The 17,649-nt window shown below is 53.3% G+C and overlaps 1 protein-coding gene across 5 annotated transcripts in view; it reads left to right on the top strand.

Moving 5' to 3' along the window:
• KIRREL3 (kirre like nephrin family adhesion molecule 3) overlaps nucleotides 1–16,623 on the top strand; it is a 548,210-nt gene extending 531,587 nt beyond the window's left edge. For 2 of the 5 annotated variants that reach the window (XM_059184492.1, XM_059184482.1), the window contains exons 14-18: nucleotides 317–352; nucleotides 3,693–3,875; nucleotides 5,525–5,634; nucleotides 8,698–8,784; nucleotides 9,335–16,623. In XM_059184492.1, the coding sequence (XP_059040475.1) occupies nucleotides 317–352; nucleotides 3,693–3,875; nucleotides 5,525–5,634; nucleotides 8,698–8,784; nucleotides 9,335–9,778 (860 nt within the window). In that variant the 3' untranslated portion in view covers nucleotides 9,779–16,623. The remainder of the gene's footprint in view (nucleotides 1–316; nucleotides 353–3,692; nucleotides 3,876–5,524; nucleotides 5,635–8,697; nucleotides 8,785–9,334) is intronic. The other 3 variants (XM_059184509.1, XM_059184500.1, XM_059184518.1) reach the window with 3 other exon arrangements.
• Nucleotides 16,624–17,649: the final 1,026 nt, after the last annotated feature.

The raw sequence follows: 17,649 nt of genomic DNA, 5'->3' as shown, positions 1-17,649 counted from the left end.
GCTTGCCCTCCATGTCTTCCCCTGAGTGCCCCCACCCCCATGCCCTCCCCTTAGTGTTCTCCCCCCAACCTCTCCAGACACCTCCCCCTCCAAGCCTTGACTTCTCTCTGGTCCCTACCCCTTCTGGCGTCTCTTCTAAGTAAGTCTGAAGGAACGCCCAGTTCAGTTCAGCTAGCCTGGGTCTGCTGGGTGGTCCCAGAAACATGAGAAAGGAGGGAGCCCCTCATCCCGATCCCCACCAGGTGGCCGGCCCCAGGCCCACCCCACCCTGGCCAGCCAGGCCCTGGCTGTGGACGCTTGCTTTATTTCCAAACAGGTTCGGAAATGAAGTCGGGAGCCGGGCTGGAAGCAGGTACGGAAGGAGACATGAGAACTCCCCAGGGCTGGGAGGAAGGGACCTCTGGGCTAGCGGGGGAGGGACCCTAAAGGGGTAGGGAGGCCCTGTGCAGGTCATTAACTTTTCTGCCCCCACCCCCGTCTCCAGGCCTTAGTGCAGCCAGAGCAGGGAGAGGGACTCCCAGCCAGCTCCGGTCTAGAGACCCCGGAGAACTATCTCCTGTCCTCACCACCAGAGCCCACAGGCTACTTGCAGCCCTGGACACTGGCTCCACTACCCCCCCTCTGTTCCTCCCATCCTGGCTCTTCGGAAACCCTGGGTCCTCCCCTCTGGGGTCAGCTCGCCCTTGGCCTGGCCTCCCTCTGTTTCCAGGCTCTCCCGCCTCTTCCCTCTTCCCAACATCATCACCAGCTTGGCCACCATGCTTCCCGGGAAGCCAGGGCCTCCCAGCCCCTGAGCCTGCATAATCCATGCTAATCCATGCTTTCTGCTCCTGCTGCTTCCTCCCCGCCCACCCCCCCACCTCTCTGCCTGCCTTTCCCCACTGAAGTGTCCTCCGGCCACATCCGACTGAGGCTGCTGGGCAGTGCCTCCCTCCCCAGGGGCTCAGCAGCAAGGGGGTCCTCGGGCTCCCAGGGTTGAGTTGCTCCGTCTTAGGACCCCACATGAGACAATTGCCTCCACTCTCCAAGCAGAAACCCCAAAAAAGAATCAGGACTTGGCAAGCCAGACTCCCTGGGGCCCACCAGCGCCATGAGGAAGATGTGGGGGTCCTCTGCCACAGTGACCCTGAAGGAACTAGGGCTCTCCAGTTCCTGCATCAAGCTCCTTGGGGGGGCCACACACCCTCCTTTCTGGGTGGATATGCCCCTTTAAGAGCACCAAAGGGGCACAGGCAAGCTCCCAGAGGCAGTCCAGACAGCTTCGGATTCCTGCGGGTTTTCTCCCTTGGAGCCACCCCTGGTGCTGGAAGTGGTGTCCCCTTCCTGTCTCCATGTCACCTGTCTGTACACACTCATCGGCAACTCCCTGACACCTTCCTTCCTGGCTGAGACTCCTCGTGCCTAGTTCCCCTCCTTGGGAGCAGGGGAGGCTGAGCAGGAGGACAGCCCCTTCCTCCAGCCCCTCTCCACTGGGACATCCAGTGGGACAGCCTGCCCAGGTAGCCTCAGCCAGCCCACATAGTGGGCTGCAGAAGGCCTGCCACCCCAGTGGTCCCCCTGTCCCCAGCAGACCCTCTCTCCCTGCCCCCACTTGCCCACTGGAGACAGTTCTCCACATAAGACCGTGTCCTTTAACAACGGAAGGAATTGTGGCCTCACAGGATGCCAGAGTCAGAAGTCACCTTAGATCCTGTCGCCTGGTCCTCTAGGGACACAGGAGAGACTTCGAGGTCTGGAGAGCTTAAGGGTCCTCCCACCCTCATCCTTTGGCTTTGAGCTCGCTAAGATAAGACTCGAATTTTTCCAAGGAGACCTACTAGGAATCAAGGAGGAACCAAATCGAACCCTAATGAGTAAAATTCAAAACCACAGAACCAATGAGCTTCCAAAGCCATTTTCCTTACCAAACAGAATTAAAACCCAAAGACAGAAATCATCTATGTACCAAAGCAAGCTCACGGGTCTGACTGAGGTCCACTGAGGTCAGGTCCCCTTTGTCACTCCTAACTGTTGACACCAACCTAGGCACCTCCCATTTTTAATCCCTGAGTGTTCTCCACACTCCCCTTCTCCTGTCCCCTCTCCTGCCACCCTCACAGTGGTCTCAGCCACCAGCAGGCCCGTGAAGAGTGCCCTGTTGTCCACATCCAGCCTAACCACCACCAATATGTGCCCCAGGCGCCTGCTCCTCCTGGGAGGGGGGCACCCACCACCCAGCTGCTCCTCCAGGGGCCAGGGTTGGAGGGGTTCTTCCTCTCTTCCTCGATTTAAAGCGAAGAACAGCAATGAGAGGCTAACCCACAGCCCCAAGACAAAGCCCCAGACATCCCACACTAAAAATGTGGGGCAGGTTAGGGGGCAGGGAGCTCAGGCTCTAGAAGGAATTTTCTTCCTACTCAAGGTTCTGACCTCGCTGCGTTTCTTGTATCCCTCGAGAAATGGGAACAAACACTTGACGAGGGCTGGCTCAGTTTCAAGGCCTTTCCTTGCCATTCACACATCAAAACCCCTGTAACCAACCCAAGGTGGACACGTAAGGATCCCATTTTAGAGTTAAGAGAGGTGAGATAAGCTGCTCAGAAAAGGGGCTAGGATCTGGGCTGTCCGGGGCACGTGAACTGTGGAGGATGTTGTGTGATGCAGCAGACGGAGCTGGAGAGCAAGAGGAGGCGTGCATTTGCCCTGGCCTTCTGCAGCTGTGTGTCCTTGACCGAGTCATGAAACCTCTCTGGACCTCAGTGTTTCCATCTGTAAATGGGAGGCTTGCACCCAGTGGGCCTGTAAGACCTCCCTGCACCCCAGTTTTGTAATTCTATTCCCAGGCTATTCAGGGCTCCAAATCCTGTGTTCCAGCCCATAGGCAGCCACAGAAGGGCCAGGGCTGTCTGGAAGAGCACACCCGCCCCCCACAGACCCTCCCCATCCACATCTCCACCAGGCTAGGGCACCAAATAAATAAAGTCAGCAGGGAATGCGGGATTGGACATTTGTAGTTCTGGGCCTCTGGCAGGGAGGGCTACCAGGATGCCTGGGGACTGACGGGGGAGGAGAAGGAGCAGGGCTGGGGGTGGGGGGCTCAGAAAAAGAAGCATTTCTCCTTAGAGAGGTGGGGGGAGCTGAGACTCTGACCACCCCCCATCCTTGCACCTTGGGCCTCTGGCAGCTGCTACTCTGATGCCCAGCAGGCCCATGAGGCCTCAGGCCCAAGAAGCTGGTGGTTCCTGTCCACCCTCTATTCCTGGGAACGGGAAGAGTAGGAGAGCACAAACCAGGCAAACAAAGGAAGTGACCATAGTCATTAAAAAAAAAAAAAAAAAAAAACAGGACTTTCTACTCTCCAGCCACCACATGATAGACTGTTCCTGGTTTAGTGCAGAAGGGAGCTAAATGATACACCAGCCTTGGCCCCCCATTCCCTGTGTCTGCTTGCCTCCCTCCCAACCCACCACTGCTCCCCTCTTCCCCAGTCCCTCCCACCCCCTCCTCCATCCTGAGTCCCACTGGACCTGACCCCTGTTGGACTCTGCCTGGGCCCCCCAGGCCCCCCTGAAGGCACTTCCCAGGAGGGCCTGAGTGCAAGAGTCTGGCCCCCACTTGGCAGAGGCTTCACCCGAGGAAACTGGGTAAGGCCCTGGTGGGGAGAGTGGGCTGTCCCTGATTTCTCATGGGCTGTGCCTGCTTCTCTCCCACAGAGTCTGTGCCGATGGCCGTCATCATCGGGGTGGCCGTAGGAGCTGGCGTGGCCTTCCTCGTCCTTATGGCAACCATTGTGGCCTTCTGCTGTGCCCGCTCCCAGAGAAGTACGGGAGGGAGACCCGGGATCTCAGGGAGGGGGACAGAGAAAAAGGCCAGGCTTAGACTGCTCCGGAGAGCAAGTAAGCAGGAGTGCCCTGAGCAGGGGACCCTAACCGTGCTGTGAGCTGCTGGGGTAGGGATGGGTCTTGGGCATCAGCTTACGCGCCGTGCTGTGGGTAGTGTCCAGCACATAGTGGGCACTCAGCCGACATGGAACTGGACTGATCTGAACTTGGCCAGCACTGGGGATTGAACACCTATGGCTGTATCCAACCGTAGAGACTCTGGGAGGGGGTTAGGGGAGAGGTGACTTGATCCTTACCCTCCAGGTTCTGCTAGTCTAACCAGAAAAGCAGGCCATCTACACGGGGTGGAGGGGAAAGCATTTGAGGAATCCCTTTGTGAAGCCTTTAAAGGTCTGCGGTCACTAGCCGTAAAATTCTGGCGTTCCTACCCTCTTGAGGAACCACATATGCCTGGAGTTTCATCCCGAGTGCAGCTCTGACCTTATGTGTCAAACACAGATGGGCGGAAGTATGAAATGAGATGACTGAGTGGAGGAAACCAATGGAGGCACAGGATTCTAGCCCTACCTTTTTCTGTCACGTGTGCCTGGGCAGGCCACAACTATTCTAGGCCTCAGTTTCCCTGTGTGTAATAGTAAGGCTTTGCATGATGAGACTTTTAGGAACCCGCTGGCTCTAACCCTCGATGATCCTAAGACACTACATGAATAACCAGAGGAAGCTGACTCCCTCCTCCACTTGGATCTGTAGAAGAAAGCGGGGGCGCCTGGGTCGCTCAGTGGGTTAAGCTCTGCCTTCAGCTCAGGTCATGATTCCAGGGTCCTGGGACTGAGCTCCGCATTAGGCTCTCTGCTCAGCAGGGAGCTTGCTTCCCCCCTCTCTCTCTGCCTGCCTCTGCCTCTCTGCCTGCTTGTGATCTCTCTCTCTGTCAAATAAATAAAATCTTTAAAAAAAAAAAAAAAAAAAAGGAAAGAAAGAAAGAAAAGAAAAGAAAAGAAAAAGAAGAAAGCGGGATGTCCCCTGCTAGGTTCCCTCCACTCAAAGCCTAGCAGCTGTGGCTGTCTTGCCTGCCCCCAGTGATGTGGTCTTGGAAGCTCCTCCAGCACCCTCTCAGGGGAAATCAGAGGGGGGCACATTTTAGCAAGAGTCTTCCAACAGAGCTCCCTGACTGTAAATCGGCTCCCTCCCCAGAGGCTGTGAAGTCTTCACCACGGAAGCCGTGACCCGAGAGCTGGACCGCCACATGCGGGGATGTGACTGGTTTGGGTGGGGGGTGGACCCTGGGAACCCGAGACCCCTTGTGACAGTAAGATTAGTGATTCTCCGAATGGAGACAGAAGAGCCCGGTAGAGTGGGCCACGGAAGACCTCTAGAAGGAGAACAGAAAAGACCTAGCTCTGTAAGGCAGACAAATGGACAAGGGTGGCCACTCAAGGCAGGGTGGCAGCAGTGGAAGGCCAGCTCCTAACACGGCCCCCAGAGAAAGAGAGCTGAAGCCCCAACAGCCCACAGCACATCCAGACAGGTGTCCCAGTGGGGCGGGAGGTGCGGTGGGGATGACCTGGAAGCTACTACGAGTTCAGGGGCTGGAGGGTGAGCCCTGGGGACAGCGGTGGGGGCGGGGGTGGGAGTGACACTTCAGGCCCTGACGCCTGAGGATGAGGACTAAACCTGTCATCTGTGCTTTCCTATTTCACATCCAGATCTCAAAGGGGTTGTGTCGGCCAAGAATGACATCCGAGTGGAGATTGTCCACAAGGAGCCTGCCTCCAGCCGGGAGGCAGAAGAACATCCCACCATCAAGCAGCTGATGGTGAGAATGCCGTCTTATCCCCACCCCATTCTGACCTTTGTGCCCCAAAGTTCCCGGTTCCAGAGGCTTCTTTGCGGCCCGGAAGCTCCCGAGAATTAGAGCATCACTCAGGATGTGCCCTTCCCCCATAATAGATCAGGCACCAACTGAACCTTGGGTGCCTCCAAGAGTTCTTGTCTGTCTGCTGCATTGCTCTTGATGTCCTGGAGACTCAAAGCCATCTAAGATGCCATCCCAGCTTTCAAAGAACCTGTTCAATAGAGAGACAAGACACGTATAATGTGCCATGATATGCCGTCACTCAGTACATGATTATACTGAACATGCTAGAGTGTCCGGATATGTCCTGCCCCTCCCCCTTCTGAGCCCCAAAAGTCTGCAAGAAACACAAGTTCTTCTTCAGAAACCAGAGTGCTTACCAGAAGCAAACTCGTAACTTTTTCAGCAAACATAAGCCTGCCTCTCCTCTTCCTGATTCCTGTTCATAGACCGTAATCCACCCAGCTTTTTACAAGCAGGAACCTGGAAAACTGTGCTGAAAATCTCTAGTACATACTAGGTCATGGCTTAAATATGTAGGAGGAACAGCAGAAAGCCCCGGGGTGTGGAGCACGGGCCTCTCTGTGCTTCAGTCTCCCCACCTGTGAAGCAGGGATGAAAGTCAGTGCACAGGGCCATGGTGAATGAGGAAACCCATAAAGGGCTTGAAGCCTGTGGAACATAGTAAGTGCTCAGGAAATGTTGGCCTCTGTGTTGCTGTGAAATCACCCGTTCCCTTATCTGTCTCCACTAGATGGTGAGCGAGCTGCCTTGTCCAGCCCCATGTCCCCAGAGCCTCGCTGGTGGAGGTTCACCAAGGTTATTGAGTTGAACTGACATTTTCCTCCCTGGTCTTTTTCTTTCCAAATCTCATTCTCTGGTCCTTCCAATTGTACTTCAAAAACCTTCTCAAATGTGCACCCTTGCCCCAGTCCCCTTATGACTGCCCTATTGGAGCCTCATCGTGGCTCCTTGGACTAGGACGACAGCCTAGTGGTCTCACCACCTTTTTTTTTTTAAACCACCTTATTCAATCCACCCTCCCGAGTCCCACAGAAAGGGTCCTTCTAGAGCACAGAACGTATCCTGTTACTATCCTACTTAATATTCCTCAATGCCCTCCTCCCCACCCCCCGCCCCGCTCCGTCTACTAAAGTCCAACCACCAAGCATGTCATCAGCCCCATCACTGAGAGGCAGCTGCTGGCCCTTCCAATTTCATCTTCCTACTAAATGCACCTGGGCCTCCAGACACCCCAAAAACTTGCTGTTCTGGCTTTTGAGTCTTTTATACCTCTAGGCTTTATACAGGCTGTTACCAAGGCCTGTTGATTTTGCTTGTTGAATTTTACATTCTTCTAGGAGACTCAGCTCAAACGTCACTTCCTCCATAGCTGTCCATGTTTGTCCGCCCCCCACACCCTCACCCCCCACTGCTGGCAGAGCTGCACACTTCCTGCTCTCCTCAAACACGTTGCACGCTTCTCTTTTATTGCATTGCTCGGATTAGACGTCAGATCACCAATTAACTCAAAGTTCCAGAAGGACACGTTCCCAAATCTATGTGTGTCTGTTTCCCTAGGCCAAATACCAGTGTCTAACCCAGGGGAGCAATTAATCTTACAGGCATGGAAGCCAGAGCCTTGATCATGCAAGAAGCAATGGATGTCTCTGTAGATAAGCTTCATCAAGGCTGGTGTGAAGCATCCTGGCCTGTCCTTCCTCCCAAACAGGACCTTGAATTCCCTTCCATGGGGACATCCTGATTGCCTCAGAATGCCTCCACACCCTGCAATCCAAACTTTGAGAAAGAGTGGGGGTCACTCAGTAGTCAGTTAAGAGGGTGTGTATGGTTGGGTGGCGGGAGGGACTTTGGCAGAGGGACCTACTGAGAGCCTCCCCTCCCCAACACACGCCCTCCATCCTCTGGCCCCTGTAAAGCCCCAATGTTGATGAGAGGTAGGCTTAGAAGTTCAATCTGGTGGGAAAGCCCTCCGATCCAGGCTGACCCACAGCACCCACTGGAAAATGAAATAAGCAGCATCAGCGAGGGCGAAACAGAACGGAAACCCTCTGGCTGATGCCATGAGGCTCCCAAAAGAGACCAAGAAAGTGAGTCACAAGGGAGAAGAAACATCCCAGCTCAGACAGTGGGTGGGAGGCTGTCCTAGATCATGTCATATGCAGAAGTGACACCCAGGAAGCATCTTTGTGCCAAAGGATAAGCGTCACCGTGGTCCTCCATATTTATGTACCCACCGTGGGCCAAGCATGCGTGATTTTCCACCTTCCATCTAACTGTTATTTTCATTTTCAGTGATCGAGAGCTATGCCCTTCCATTCATCCTGCAACACAAACGTAACATTTGTGACAGCCCTATGGTCTCTCAGGCACTGGGCTAGGCAGGACAAATCAAATCAGTTACCTGTGATTTTATCCCCAAAGCATTTTGGTCATGACCACAATAGACAAAGTGCTGTGCCAGGCCTGCGGGGACCTAAAGAGAAGCTAGAAGTGAGAGACCTTCCCTGAGCCTAGCACTGGGTGATGAGCTGCCCTGCTGGGACCCCAGCCTGTGCCCTCTGAACCCAGAGGTTCCATAACTATTTGTCTACAGACCCAGCTCCCTGTGGTGTACCACTGTATCTAACGACCCTCAATGTGCCTATGCCTGCCTGAAATTCGGTAAATGCTCAATGAATGAAATTGACTCCTCCAAGTGAGACCTCTAGAGGGGATGCCCTAGCCCAAGGGAAAAAGCGTGGTCTTAGCAAACTGCCCCTCCCCTCACCCCCCCCCCCCCGCTCCTCCTGTCTCTCCCTGTCTCTCAGGACAGGTGTCCGGGAACAATGAGGACATCTGGACTCTCCCCCCACTCCTCTACCTGCCTTCCACGGACCAGGCAGTGAGAGGAGGGGGGCAGGGGGAGGCACAGAGGCAGGCTTCTTTTGAGTTCATTCCTCTATCTTCTCCTGGACGCTTAGCCCACATCCAATCCACTGAGCAGCCATTTTTGGGTTGTAGATGGACCGGGGTGAATTCCAACAAGACTCAGTACTGAAGCAGCTCGAGGTTCTCAAAGAAGAGGAGAAGGAGTTTCAGAACCTGAAGGTAAGACTAGCCACAGGTTATAACTTCAGGCTGTGGGATTCTGTCTTCAGCTCTGACGCTTAAGCCCCAGATCCAGACAAACAATAACCAGGAACCAGGAGGCGGGAGGTCACCTGGAGCACAGGTGCATGTTCTCTCCCTGAGATGGGTGGCTCCTCTGCCCCAGGAGAGAGGGAAGGCTGAGGCCTCACTGTCCTCCTCTCCCACGGCTTCCTCACAAGCACAATTTTTTAAATTAACTATCCCTGTTCTGGACAAAAACAAAAAACCCTTCAAGTCGGCTTCTCAGCGGGCTTTGCACCCCCAGGACCTAGCGACCCGTCGCCCTTGGAGCGCCCCCTGTCGCATCCCGTCGGGATCTCGCCTCCCCATGGCCCGTCTCCTCCCCACCCCACCCCCACCCAGCTGCAGGTTCCACCCGCACCGCTGTGTCCCCAGCTGTCCTCTTCCTTCCACCCGTGTCTCCCCAGCCCTCCCTGGGTCGGGGAGGACAGGCTGGGCCTAGAAAGGCCCGCCCGGTGACGCTGCTGTCGCTCCGGCCCCCTCCCAGGATCCCACCAACGGCTACTACAGTGTCAACACCTTCAAAGAGCACCACTCGACTCCCACCATCTCGCTGAGCAGCTGCCAGCCGGACCTGCGCCCCGCTGGCAAGCAGCGCGTGCCCACGGGGATGTCCTTCACCAACATCTACAGCACCCTGAGCGGCCAGGGCCGCCTCTACGACTACGGGCAGAGGTTCGTGCTGGGCATGGGCAGCTCGTCCATCGAGCTGTGCGAGCGGGAGTTCCAGCGGGGCTCCCTCAGCGACAGCAGCTCCTTCCTGGACACGCAGTGTGACAGCAGCGTCAGCAGCAGCGGCAAGCAGGACGGCTACGTGCAATTCGACAAGGCCAGCAAGGCCTCTGCCTCCTCCTCCCACCACTCGCAGTCCTCTTCCCAGAACTCCGACCCCAGCCGACCCCTGCAGCGGCGGATGCAGACTCACGTCTGAGGATCCCAAACCCGGGCTGGGGAGGGCTGCAGGGGCGGGGGGTGGGGTGGGGGAAAACAGGGTCGTGCCACGTGCTGGCTCTCCATGGACTGTGGGTGTGTTGCAGCGGACCCCAGAACAGGCTGCCTCCAGGATAACCCCCCCGCCCCCCGGAGGGCCTCACCACCGCCCTCCTCCGAAGCCCTGATCAAGCACAAACCCCGATCCCCAGCTGCCGCGTGCCAGGCGGGCGGGCGGGGTCGCGGTTCGAGGATGCAGCTGAGTGCTGTGCTGTGCTCTGTGCTGGACACTCCGTTCCCAGCCCTTTCCTGGAGGCCCACCCCCACCCCCACTACAGGCGCTCGAGGCAGCTAGAACTTGGCTTTCATGAAACTGCCGTCCACTCTCCGGCCTCCCTGTGAGCTCTACCCCCTTGCTGCCCACAGCCCTCCCCTGTGCCTGTTGCTCCTCCACAATCCTGGGGAGGGGGGTGGTGAAGCGCTTTCCAGCACTGAGCTTCCCCCCTCAACCCCCCCAGCGCCCCCTGCTGCTCAGAGCCCAGACCCTGGATGCTCAGAAGCCAGAAAGGGCCTCGGAGCATCTCTCCCACCACACTGACCGTGAGCCCACCCCAATTTGTTAGGTGTTTTGTGTCCATATTCTTGCAGCTCTGTCCTTGGACTTGAGGCCTCTGAACTCTGAGGTGGGACTGGCCCTTTCAGGGACAGATGTCCTGGGAGGAAGAGGGAGAGGCAGGAGGGAACACGGGCAGGCGCACCTGGGGAAACTTGCCCACCACTCCCCTCACCAGGCTGTACTGTTCAGAGGCTCCCCGCCCACCCCTACTTCCTGTACTGCCTTCCTCCCCTGCAGCACAGTCAGAGTTAATAGAAGAAGTGTGAGAGCTTCTCTGGGCCGGGGTTCTTCCAACTGTCATTGCAGAGAGCATGTCCTGGAGCACGTAGGGCTTAAGGGGACTAGAGGTCAGGTCCTTAAAATGATGAGACTTGCTTCTCAGCTGCTGAATCTCCAGGGGCCTAGATCCACACAAGGAACGATGGTCCTGCCTTCAGTAGGGCTCCACAGGCAAGAGAGAAAGTCCATCTACACATCACCGCCCCCCCCACTCACCACCTGAAAATAAATGTTAGGGCCGTTACACCACCATATCCGTTCCGTCCTTTTGTTTCTGCAGAGCCGAGGGAAGAGGTCAAGGGCTCCGAGTATGATCTGGAAACACGAGGTTCTTTGCCCTCCTTTGATTCAGTTGTCCTAGATAATGAAAGCAGGTGATGATTCTGGTATTAACCGTACCCACAGGCAGGCTCCCTCCCCAGACAGTGGGCAAAGGCAGGACCCATGCCAAATACAGCGTAGAGGCAATGTGGTCGTACTGGGCTTTGGAGGGGTCATTCTAGGCCTTTCTCTTGGTGATGTTCTACAAGGAAAGCTCCTTCTGTCAGGGGTTCAGGGCAAAAGGCTCTCTTCAAAGAGCCTATGCCATGGAACTCCCTAACACTCTTGAGTTTTAATTAATATCTGAATGGCCTTGTTTGAACGGAAGACTCCAGGTAGTGATGGCAGACCAGATGGGATGGACAGATAGGGGCAAGTTAGAATGTTGACAGAGTGGCAGGATCCAAAGGGAGCTTTGGAAAACGCAGAGTGTCCTTAAGGTTGGAGGTCCCTCCTAGGTTAGAACCCTTCTTGTCCAAGCTTCCCCAGTAATCCTTCCCCGTCATAGGAACCTGTACTCAAAAGTCTGTCCTTCTTTCCATATGTACTGATTCCTTCGATGGCCCCAACCACAGATTCTATACATAACCTTCCTAACTCCTCCACCCAGAAGAATGTCCTCCTTCTACCATATTTCCCATTGCCTCAAAACTCCCCAGTTCCCTAGGTAACTTCCTTTGCAGCCCTCATGCCCAAGAGAGTAGAAACTGATAAGAAATGTAAATGTATATCCCAGTCTACATCCAGCTCCTAGTGCCGTTCTGGCCCCACACAGATGCCAGGATATTGGCCCCTGTGCTCTCTAGGTCAACCTTGACAAGGCTGCTTCTTTCCTGCACATGTTTTGCTTCCACCAGCAAGGAACAAGGATCTAAAACAGATGCAAGGTGGTGTGCTGTGAGTCACGAGGAGGACTCAAAAGATTAGTCCATTAATTCCTCCCAGCCTTCCCCACCTCAGAGGAGGGTGACACCTGCCTCCTAATTTTCACCACACCTCCCTTGTCCCTTACCCCTTGCCCCAGTCACATACGCATACGTAGTTCTCATAAAAGGGTCTCCACCCATTCTTTCCTGGAATCTCAGGTCATGACAGCATAACCAGAAGATCAAGTGAGAACTCTGTTCTCCCGTAGAATGGAAGGAGCTCTCTCCCTCTCGAGCTTCAGGCAGTCAGGATAAGGATGTGAACTATCATGGCAGCAAGCAAAGAGCAGGGGCTGTGCTACCAACACCTGGCCACGCAGGGCCCAACCCCACGAGCTCTCTCCAATGCACGAATCCAGCAAAAAACGACTGAAGGGATAGGAGGTCCCAAGTAAGATCTTGGCAAAAGAGAAGAACAGAGAGGGGGGATATTAGCAACATCTGAAGGCTTCTGGAAGGTTGAGGTCTTGAGAAGGAGCCTAGACTGCACTCCGTCCCCGCCTAGGTTGTCCCCAGCCCTATTTCCTTCTCGCAGAACAGTGAGGGCACAAACAACTGGTAAAGGGAAGGGTTAAAAAAGGTTTGGAGGCAGAGGGAAGCCCTGGGTTCTCCTGTAGGTAATTTCAAAGGAACTAAAATGAGCACTCTACATTTGTAATCTTATTTAACCTTCATAAAGGATCACCATTTTACAGACGAGGGCATGTGGCTTCAAGAAGCCAGTTTTGCCCAAGGTCACAGGGCTAACAAGTGGCAAACTTGTTATACACACATGAGCTCCCCTGTAAAATGTCTCCATCCAAAGCACAAACTCAAGGCCACTGTCATCCTAGAATATGATGAAAATGGCCGATGGTAAAGGCCACCTGCTGGCTCCCACCCCGAGATGGGGGTGGGGGGCATGCTAAGCAAGGAGAGACCACGGCTCCATTAGGAAGGGACTGGCGTCCTCCACCTCCAGTCCCCAGAGGACCTGGAAAGCCCACACTCCCGGAAAACAAAGCTATTCTGTGTATCCAGGCACCCCCACCACTTCCACCAAGACCAGTATCCAGTTTTATGATAGCTTTAAAATTCATTATTGGCTCCCAGTCCCTGGATGGGAGCCCGGTTTCTGATTCTCAGGCTCGCTATCAGTCTGGAAAGCCCAGGGTCATTTCCAGTACCTCTTCGACTTTCATGGAACAGGAAGCACTCTCACATGATGAACTAGAATACCGCAGCAAATCCATTTCTGATGAAGATGATTGAAACAAGGGCTCTAAAGTAATAGGCCTCGAAGCTGCCTTTAAGCTTCCGGAGTGGAGAGGACCCGGGGAAAAGAAAATAAACATGAGGCCATCCTTGGGAGGCGTCTCAGAACAGGAGAAAAGGAGCCAACAGAATTCCATTTCTCACCGCCTGCATGGGAGGCACACAGGGGGTGTAAGGCGTGTGCTATTATGAAATCCCAAGGTACACACCCCAGGTTTCATTAGCTCTGCCCAGGTATCATGTGTGTGGTTTGTGGTTTATGAGGGCACCAGAAAAAAAAAAAAAGACCAAGGTGGGGGGGGTCCTGCCATTAGTTGATGCTCTAGGAAGCTTCCCCACCAAATAAACTCTTTATTAAAATTAGAAGTATAAGTAATTTAAATAAAAATGATCTTAATTTGCATAGAGATTTTTATTTAACATACCACTTGCTGTGCCTATTTAAAGATGAAGGACATCTCAGCTAAATCTTAAATTTTACTTCCCTTTTACAAAAAGTCTTATAAAAACCTCTAACCTAAGTTGTTTTTAGGAGCTGTAACTGCACACCAGCCATTTATTTGCAGCTTTAACATCAAAATTACCAGCAGTCTTTGAGAATCACTGATAAAGAGCTCTCACTCTGATGGTTACTTCTTGTTAGCAGTAAGGCTCCAATCATCTTTTCCCCAACCCCTTTATGTTTCAGTCTTTCTAACTAGGTCATAAAGTGGGGAAAATGAGAAAATTCTAAGCTAGTCATCTGTCTAAAAATAAAGATTTGTTTCCCTGGATGAATATATTCTTGATATAAGGAAAGGAGGACCATCCGTTCTGTCTCTCTAACTCCTATTCCTCCTGGGTCCATCTCCCCCTCCTCTCTAATGGCTAAGTCTTTGACATACGCTAAAAGCTTTCATTATCACAGGCCCTGTGGGTTTCTTTACTCCTACACAACCCTCGTCTTTAAAAGGCCTTTTGTGAACACACGCCATTCACAAGCGGCATCGTTGAATTGTGACCACATCCCCACTGCCACTCCATGTCCCCAGAGCCCCTCTCTGGGACAGCCCACCCCCATGGCCAGGATATCCTCAACCCCTGAGCTGGCTGATCAGGGACCCTGAGCTATGCAAAGCTATCTCCTTCCTTTGCTTCTTAACCTATGGCCCTTGAAAATATATATTTTTTTAAGATTTTATTTATCTATTTGTCAGAGAGAGAGAGTGTACAGGCAGGAGGAGCAGCAGACAGAGGGAGAAGCAGGTTCCCCGATGAGCAGGGAACCCAATGCGGGACTCGATCCTAGGACACTGGGATCATGACCTAAGCCAAAGTCAGATGCCTAACCAACTGAGCCACCCAGGCGTCCCAGGCCTTGGACATATTTTGGAGTGCTAGGAAACCATTCAAATAATGCTCCATTTTAACTGTCCTCTGTGTCATGAATCTAATTAATTAATGTTCAAAGACAAGGTAAATGGAGTCTCAGGAAACAGGCCTTCTTTGGAAGATTCTAGGTCTTAATTAACGGGGGCTTCTTCCGAAATCTGTTACCAATTATGCAAGGGAACAAGTGCTACTGAGAAAAGGAGCTGAATATGGGGATTCACCCTCTAGAAGGTCACCTTCAGTTAGGCAAAGACATTGTCAGGGGGATTAAATTAACAGATACCACTTTCACCCCCCTGTGTAAATTTGACCAGCAGGCAGTGTATTCGTGACACTATTGGACATCACATTTGAGAGAAGTACTGAACGAAGGAGGAATTTTCTGATAAGAACCTCCTCTCTTTTAATTTAAAAGTTTCTTAGCTTTCCTGCCATGTGCGCCTACAGCAGTGGGACAGAAACCTACCAAGAAAAAGAACTGGGTACCATCTCCCTACCAGACTCTTAACTTCTACTTTTGTGTGAGTTTTTCTTTTTTTTTCCCCCCACTCAGGAGAGAAACATATCTTTAAGCAAGAGAAGATACTCCTTAAGTGTTAAAGTTGGTGATGTGTGTAAATAGTGTTTTAGGAAGCCTCAGAATAATAGATAGTTCTGGAATAGCTTAGTTCAGTAATTCCAACTTCTATCCCCTAGGGTGATTTCAACATCGGAGCCTTCTCTCATTCCCTCCGCCCAGCTCCGCCCAGCCGAGTCTTGCCATATTCTTGAGAAAAAGCTGTGTCTCTGCTGAGCGGTGGGTGAGCTTTAAAATGTTGGTCTTCTCCAGGAACCTAAAATCACCCCCAACAGTCTTTTCCCCCAAAAAACTTCCGTCATACCCTCTGTGCTGACCCTCCCGGACAGGGCTGTGGTCTCGCCCACCTGCTCCCACCTTCTCTGTAATCACTTTCCATGAAGTGGAGCCTTCTGATCCATTTGGGCTCCCCACACCAAATCTGACACCTAATGAGCTTCAAGGTTCATTTCTCGGGCACAGGATCCTCCAAGGGTCTCACTGCCAAAGAACTGGACCGGAAAACAGGCTATCACTACAGACACTCACCATATATCCCTCCCTAGACTTTTAAGCTGGAAAATTTTCCTGGAACTGTGTCTGGGTACAGAACCATGGGAATGCTCAAAACGAACACATAGTTGTCTGAAGCTATAATTAAGACATCGAGAAGGTCAGAGGGTGTAGAGGAGAGCATCCCAACTCTGAGACTGACCTTGTCAACCTTAGCTTAGGAACCCCTTCTGGAATGCCATCAAAATGGGTCATGTTGCCCAAGAAAGCACTTTCTCCAAAAACCCCTGAAGGCATCTGACTTCAGCTTGAAAATCACTGCCAGAGAGCAGTTTGAACTCACTGTTCACTGTTTGATTATGCAAAGCCTACATTTGAGTCATTTCACCAATGTCATACTTGTTGTGGGTGATTTGAAGACAAAGACTTTTCTGTATGTTACTCGGTAACTGCGCAAGTACTTTGGCCCTCCAGATGTATACCTCACCTGTTTCAAATGCTTTCCGGGATTTTCCATCACGCAAGGCAGCTTTCCAATCTAATATTTATATCATACTTTACAGTCTGCACAATGTTGTCACAACCATATTCCCATTAGATCCTTAAAACCTCACTGTGACACAGGCACGCGTGACACAGATGGAGGAGCAGAGGTGTACTTGGCTAATTACATGACAGCAGGGAGAACCCACGATCCGACCATCCGTACTTTGTGTGCACTACATCTTGCCGCCTCAAAGACAGAACTGTTTCCGAGCTCAAATTTTTTCATAAGCTAGACTGCCTCTGGGGTAATGCAACTGGATGTACTTATGTCCTCAGAAAGTGTAAATAAAAACCCGAAGTGTCCAAAATTAAGGCAACACCATGTGATGTGAATATAGAATATCATTTATTTAAATGTGCCCCTGAGCTACATAAAAGGCCTGAACTCTGTCTGACCCAGCTAGGTCGCGCTGGAGGTCCCTTCACTTCTCCGGGCCTCAGTTTCCCCCTCTGTCCACACTGGATGCAAATCTCTTCCACTCCCTCGCGGTCGAAGTCCCTTTTGCTCAGGCCTCTGAGGTGAAGTCAACGTAGGTCACGTGAAGGAGGCCCAGCCGGAGGCAGAGGAACCCTGGTTTACACCTGCTGAGCAAACCCGGGTCTCAGATCCCCCAATCCGACCAGGCCTCCCTCTGCAGCCGTCGCCAGGCCCTGAGCTGGTTGCCAGGGAGGCGCCGACCTTAGAGGAGGCGGGGCGCTGGGGTGAGTGCCCCAGAGGACTCCAGGGTGGACTGCGGGAGGTCGCCGCCCGTCCCCACCCGGTTCCCACACTGGCCAGCGCTGCTGCCCCCTGCCGCCCCTCGTGCAGCCCCACAACCCGCTCCCAAGACGCATGCGCGCCCGGGCCTCCGCCTCAGCCGCTGGGGGCGGGGCAAGCCCAGCGCCCTGGCTGCTCCGCTGCCTGTAGGCCAGCGGGAGAGAAGCGCGCGTGCGCCTAATTAACACCGTTCAAGGACACCAGGGATTAGGTTGGGCTGTGCGCGCAGAACAGACCCTGGAGTTGAGAGAGGCTGTGAGCTCATCCTGGAGTCTAGACTGCTGGAGCAGTGATGCTGGGTGCTTGTTAAATTTCCAGATTCCTGGGCTGCCTCCCCCGCGGCCTGGATAAGACCCAGGTATGCATTCTTAAATCACCCCCAGATGGTTCTGTTGTAAGTGGTCCTCAATGGCTGGACCACCCTCCCAGCTCAATCAATGTAGGAATCGGAGCATAGACATGGAGAAATGACTGACCCACGGTCATACAGAATGACATGCCAGAGCCCGGTGTGGAACCCGGATGCGTAGACGTGCACTCACATGCTTTCGCATCGTGTTCCCTACTTCCCCTCCTGACTCATTTTCAGGGCACGTTTGTTTAATCAGTACCAGGCAGACAGGGAGGCAGTTCATTCCCACTGGTTGAGCTAACGGAAGAACGAAGTCCCTTTCTCAGAACACCGAAAACCCCATCCAGCCGCTCCAAATCAAAGCTCTACTCCCCGTTCTGA

Source organism: Mustela lutreola, chromosome 1 (genome assembly GCF_030435805.1).
Source record: "Mustela lutreola isolate mMusLut2 chromosome 1, mMusLut2.pri, whole genome shotgun sequence".
Lineage (NCBI taxonomy): Eukaryota > Metazoa > Chordata > Mammalia > Carnivora > Mustelidae > Mustela > Mustela lutreola.
The sequence above is the reverse complement of the archived record's forward strand: the minus strand, read 5'-3'. Positions and strand labels throughout refer to the sequence as shown.